Here is a 6,459-nt window from a genome sequence, read left to right as displayed (position 1 = left end):
GGCGCCGCTGCTGCTGGGGCACCTCCGCCTTCCTGTTCGCCGGCAGCAGCGGGACGTGAGGAGAGGGAGAGGGGCCCCTGCGGCGCGGTAGGGAGGGCGGCGAGCCGGGCCGCTGGTCGCCCCGTGGCGGAGCGGCTCGGGCGGAAGCTGGCGCCTCACCGGGGAGCTGCAAGCCTCAACGCGGCCCAGGGGCCTGGCGTGCGCTTGGAGGGTGCAAGACGGGGCGGTAGCTGGTTTGCTCTTCAGCATTGTAGGGAGCCGTGGGGGATTCTGTGCTCTGGTTCGGTTTCGAAATTAGCGGGAGTACGGCTGTCATGGGGTTCCGAAGGCTGCTGTCAAGTGGGGAAAGTTTTATGCCCCTGTTAACCCCAGTCCCATGGCAGTTGGCAGTGACAGGTCCTGAGGGGGACATCTGGTGTGATGTGTGATAAACTACAAACTATTTTTTTGTTTTGGGGGTGTCTTTCCTAAAAGTTAGCGTGAAGCGCATGTGTCAAGGACCGTAACTCAGTATAGCAGAACGCTCAGGTTGCAGTCGCTCAGTGTTGCCCTGTGTTGCAAGTAAACGGTATGTCGGTTTCACGTAAGCAAGAAGCGTTGACTTCTTCCCGTGCTAAATCATTCCTCCTCATTAAATTTGCCACGAGAAAGATTGCTTTAGGTGGCAGCTAAAGAATGAAGGCTGGTTTTAATTTTTGAAGGGCCTCTCCCTAATGCTTGGCGTGGGACTGCGTTGCTTTCATATAGTAGGTAAAATTCACTTACAGTAAATCCAGTTACAAGATGGGCTGCTACTGTATGCTGTCTCCTGTCAGGACAATAAGAAACAAATTGCAGATCTGGTTTTGATCAAGATAAAAAATAAACTGGATAAAGGAACACTAGCTACTGTGTCCTGTAGAGACTTGCTGCAAAACCTGCCTGAGTGTCTTCTTCCTGTAATAACCAGGGATATTACTGAGAGCAGGGAGAGACAACAGGAACCTTTTTTGAGTGGTTTGCTAGCGTTAATGAAAACTTAGAATGTTTTTGTTACTTCTCACCTGTTTTAATGGCTTTAAGTACCTTTGCAGTTTGTATATTTGTTTTACTTTTTCCCTTGAATACACACCTATTAAAGGGTTTTCACGAGGAAGCACACCTTTTGAGTCAACACAGCTTAGAAAAAGTCGTCACTGAGTGGCGCAGTGACACTGGGCAGTGATTACATGTAGCATACATTGACTTTTAGTTTAGATCAGTTTGGTTTTTTGACCTATCAGTTCTTGTGGGTGATGCTGTACAGGAAACAAAGTGATTTGATAGCTCTTGAGCTAGTAGAGGAAAAAGAGCACATCCTTGGTAGCCGCTCATGTAGGTACATTGGTGTTTCCTTTGCATTAGTAATTAGAGACAACGTCTTCAGGAAAAACAGTGTGCAGGTTCTCGTATCCTCAGATCTCCTCAGTTGGAACTGTAGACTTGAGAAATCCATGTGTTGGCAACTGCCAGGCAACTTCCTGACTAGCCTGTTGGAGGAAGACCAGAGCCACTAGTCATGGTGATGTCTGTACTCTATTTAGCTAAGTCTGAAGTTTGACAACTTTCCCAGTATACTTCTGGTAACTTATTTTAGAAAACTATATGCTGATGTGACTTACACCAGCCAGACTGTGGTTTGGGAAATGTATGTATTTTACAAGCTTTTGACAGTACTGTGACATTTGTGTTGTAGCCTTGATCTGACCTCAGGTTTGCGGTGGAGCAGTAGTTTGTCAACTTCTGTGGTGGCAAGCTGAAGCAGTTGTGCTTTTCCACTCTGTAACTGGACTCAGATGCAATTATTGTATGGTGGGAAGAAAATCCTTCGGAGGGCTGTCAGTTTTCAGACTTCTGTTCTTGGTTTGTCATGTGCTTAGTGATAAAAAGCAGGGTTTTGTATGTTAATGTTAATTGCTTTAGAACTGTAAACCAGATTTTCTATGTTTATGTTAATGGTTTGTTGATAACTGTAAATCAGGTGATTTATATGTCATATAGCAAGTGTACATTCGGTAGTAACTGCTACAGTTTCATTATTTGCCCTGTGTTAGAAATACAATGCTGCATCCTCTGTATGTGTTCTGTTTTGCTGCTTCAAATGCACAAAACAGAAAAGATGGATGAACAGAAAGGCACAAAGCATCCTTTGAATAACTATCCGTACTGGTATGAGGCTGATGGTTTATCAGTGTGGACCATTTTTCCCATATTGATCCTGAGGACAATAAGATGTCATGCTAGATAGGGCTTTTGGTGTTTTGTTGATGAGAGATCTGGAACTAATGGGAAAAGTGGATAAAGGAATGGGGAATTGGTACTCCTGTTTATAGACTTCAAGATTTATTACAGAAACATCTGAAGCTCCTGAACCTGTATGGAAGTTGGATATGTTGTCAGAAGCTGAATGCGCTTCTTAATTCTGTAAGAGCACAGCTAATTCAGCAGTTAGTGCACATGAGCAGCTTTTGATTTGAGAGAGTTTGACTTGTGTAAGTACAACACGGTGGTACATAATTGGCAGAAATATTTGTATGTGGAAAGTGAAGGAGTTGGAAACATGCAACAGTGGTTTTTCCAGTTTCCTGGTAACTCTGCCTGTGATTGTGAAGTAAGCTGGTATGGTGAAAATGGACAAAGCTACTTGTAGAAAGCATTTTTATAGATCGTAATGGATCATATCTTTTGTTTTGAGCCTGCTTTAAAATCTTCTTCATCAGTATTAGAAGAGATGATCTCAAATCAAATCTTCTTTTGAATCGATGCATAAGCCCTCTGCCTAATAACTAGCGATGTTTCATTTGTGTGCATACTGGCTTGGTTTTTAGTTGATGCAAATCATGAAGCGTTTCCTCTCAAGACATGGTGGTTCTTGATTTTTCTGGTCCTTTTGTGTTTACTAATGTGATGGGATGGTCATGATTTGATTCCAAGCTTCCAGTGCGCTTTTGAAAATATAAGTCATGATTGGATTTATCTGCTATACATGTTTGCACAGCAACACTGCTCCTATAGGTAGTATGTTGGGAAGATGTTCTCGTGATCGAGTTATGCCAGGTGTTTATATCATGTATTTGAGAGGAAAGATAAGTTTTGACCATCCAGTACTTTTTTACTGCTTTCTGGGGAAGGGGACTTAACAAAACTTTGTCTATTAATATTGGCAAATGTGTAGTCCAACCTAGTACATAAATGCTTCTGTTTAACTGCAACTGTTTTATAAATTTATTCTGCCTGTGTTTGTTCCATAAGCAGTTGTTTGGAGGCTCTGCAGATAACGAAATTAAGCCTGTGGTGGGGATGCAAGGAAGTAGTAAAATATCTTTTTGTCACTCTTTGTAGTTTCTTGGGATAGCAGAGTAAGCAGCTGCAGTGGAAGATGGTGCAAAACTTTGACATGCATGTAAGTCTCTGTCTAATCTGTACAGGATCATTTAAGCAAGTTATCAGAAAGTGCAGGCCTGTGTGTGTAGTGTCACTGATAAAATTCTGCTATTCTTTACATTAGGTAACTGAGCTCATAAAGCTTGACAGTACAGGACTTCGAGTATGTGTCTACATTAACAGATTAACCCATCTTGTCTCAACAGGAAAATGTTTATTGGTGGCCTTAGCTGGGACACTACAAAGAAAGATCTGAAGGACTATTTCTCTAAATTTGGTGAAGTTGTAGACTGCACTCTGAAGTTAGATCCCATCACTGGGCGATCAAGAGGTTTCGGCTTTGTACTCTTCAAGGAATCGGAGAGCGTAGATAAGGTAATGAAACAACATGTTCAATTTTAGGTAGCAAAGATACAGCACTCAGATGATTGTGTGCTTAGTTGCTTGTATATGATCTGTTAAGATGATTCTCGGGTACAGTACATTTAAGATGCTTATTGAAACTTTTTTTTTTCCTAAACCATCTTACTCGTGATGCAGTGGCCAGGACCAGCAATGATGATTCCAAAAGTATGGCTTTGGCTACTTAGAGGGGAGTGCATTGTAAGCCACAGGACTCAAGCACTTTAAAAATACTCTGTATAAATGCCTGCTGCCTACTACTGAAACCAGAAATTTACTAAGCACTTAGTGTTTGCATTCTAGAGCTGCAACATGAACCCCTAGAGTAGAGCCAGTGGCTTTGATAGATTTGGGCTTTATCCAAGCAAAAATTAGCTGTTAACCTTTCTAAAATGCTGTTGACACAGCACACTGGAGTTTTTCACCTTCATTGACCTTTGGTGGTATCTGAAGTATGGATTCTTCATCAGGTTTGAGGATGGGATTGTCCATTTTCTCAGCAGCATTACACTCTTAACTTCCCTTGGATGATACTTGGCTCCAGGTGACTCCTGAAAGGCTTTGTCAGAACTGTTTGTGTCAGTGGATAGTGATCAGAATCATGGAACTGTGTTTGGGTTTGTGCCACAAATTATTGCTCTAATGAAGGTATTGGAATTGAAGCGATAGCATTAACAAAAAGTATAAAATAACTGGGCCTTGCTCAAAATGTTAGTGAAACGTTTAGCTTGAACTGTGACTAAGATCATGTTTTGATTTTCTACAGGTCATGGACCAGAAGGAACACAAGCTGAATGGAAAGGTCATTGATCCAAAAAGAGCTAAAGCCATGAAAACAAAAGAACCTGTTAAAAAGATTTTTGTTGGGGGCTTATCTCCAGACACACCTGAGGAGAAAATAAGGGAGTATTTTGGAGGTTTTGGTGAGGTACGTGATGAAATAAACTGCTTATATTTGTAGAGCTTGTTCTGTCTTTGCAAATTTAGTAACAAAAATCAGCCCCCAAAAGCAACCTGGCATGGATGCTACTCTAAGCTTAATGGTCAGTGTAGCTCCATGTGTCTTAGAATTTTAATGATAAAGGTATTAATTACAGGCTTTGGGTTGCATAAACTGACTGACTGGGGTAACTCAGAGGGTCAGGAACTGATTCATGGGATGTCTGACAGTCTGGACTGTGATGGGCACGGGATGTTTTTGAGCATGCTGCTTTGGTCAGTTGGGTAAGATGCTCTTCAGCCACCCCAGCTGATCTGCTGTGGCACAGGTTCAGACAGTTTGCCTAAATAGTGTAACTTACACTCTGTCTCTTGCTGTCCCCAGTTTTTGGTGGTGCAGATGAACAAAATATCACTGCGGTCCTTAAAAGCTAGCCTTGTATGAGCTTGGTACAGCTGCTGCTTCCCTGTTAGTTCTCAGATGTTGCCAGCATCAGTTGTGGCAACCCTGTTGTTGGGAAATTTGGTTGTCAAATACCTGCCATCTTACTGCCTTAAAGACAGTTCACTCTAGACTTTAACTACTCTTTGCCTAGACTGAAGTCTCATGTGCCATATGTAAGGAGAACTTTACTCTTTGTAGTTAGGTGTAAGATTTGTCCTGTTTCACATACGATTGTATAAGATTTGTCCTGTTTCACATACGATTTTAGTAGCTTTGTAGATGAACAGAACTATGTACTTGGACAAAGCTACATCTCTTTCATATGAAACTTGAAGGTTTAGATCTGCTCAAGGTTTGAAATGCCTAGTTACTTAAGTCTTAACCAAGTTAAAACTGAAAGTTAGACTATTTATCCACCAAACTGAAATACTCTTTGTGCACCATATTTTGTATGAGTTCCTGAATGGGAAATGATACTGTGAGTTAGAGGAAAAAAGTATTTTACACAATTATGAACACTACTTCTAGGGAAGATTATGTTTGTGATGCTGATGGTGATGGTTTCTAGTGATGTAAAGCCCTAGAAAAGGAGGCATGTTATCGTATTCAAGTCTGAATAATTTCAGTTAAAAAAATAAAACCTGCTAGAACTAACATTTTTAAGTGCCATGAATTGCAGGATAAAAGATAAAATCACTGTATTCTACCAGGTTGAATCGATAGAGCTCCCTATGGACAACAAAACTAACAAGAGGCGTGGATTTTGCTTCATTACTTTCAAGGAGGAGGAGCCGGTGAAGAAAATAATGGAAAAGAAATACCACAATGTTGGGCTTAGTAAAGTAGGTGGATTTTTTCCTAGAGAGACTGAACAATGGTAATAGAGGGAGTAACATTATTAGTTGTATCTGTTTGGGGATAATAGTATGAAAATACCTGTGAGCATTATTTCTCATATGTAGGCATTAAGCCTATGAAGTATTTATATAAGTGCTAGGAATAGGATACTGTAATCTTAATTTCTGAGTTGAGGGGGTTCCCGTTTAGGTTTTGTACTGCACCCTCTGGAGAAGAGGGCTGGACCACAGCATGTTTGTTTGTTGTGAAGCTCCCACATGCTCTAACTGTGTGGTCAAAGTGTGTGTCACTGACCCGCTCTGTCAGCCTGCACCATGTTTTCCTGGTAGCTGAATCTTTGTGTGTTTAATGTGGAAATATTTTGTTGTTATAAGCAAAATTTCAGTTTGTCACAGAATGTTTCCAAAACTGAA

The 6,459-nt window shown here is 41.2% G+C and overlaps 1 protein-coding gene across 4 annotated transcripts in view; it reads left to right on the top strand.

Moving 5' to 3' along the window:
• The first annotated feature begins 3,053 nt into the window (after nt 1–3,053).
• The window catches only part of HNRNPD (heterogeneous nuclear ribonucleoprotein D), a 6,777-nt gene continuing 3,371 nt past the window's right edge, over nt 3,054–6,459 (top strand). For all 4 annotated transcript variants that reach the window (XR_003398267.1, XM_026847375.1, XM_026847376.1 and 1 more), the window contains exons 1-5: nt 3,054–3,075; nt 3,361–3,421; nt 3,609–3,777; nt 4,571–4,732; nt 5,899–6,030. Coding sequence is in view for 3 of the 4 variants with exons in the window: in XM_026847375.1 (XP_026703176.1) it covers nt 3,069–3,075; nt 3,361–3,421; nt 3,609–3,777; nt 4,571–4,732; nt 5,899–6,030 (531 nt within the window). In the remaining variant the exon portion in view is untranslated. The remainder of the gene's footprint in view (nt 3,076–3,360; nt 3,422–3,608; nt 3,778–4,570; nt 4,733–5,898; nt 6,031–6,459) is intronic.

The sequence above is a fragment of the Athene cunicularia genome, assembly GCF_003259725.1.
Source record: "Athene cunicularia isolate RWA chromosome 4 unlocalized genomic scaffold, athCun1 chr4_part2, whole genome shotgun sequence".
Lineage (NCBI taxonomy): Eukaryota > Metazoa > Chordata > Aves > Strigiformes > Strigidae > Athene > Athene cunicularia.
Note: the sequence above shows the minus strand (reverse complement) of the source record. Positions and strands in the feature narration are given on the sequence as shown.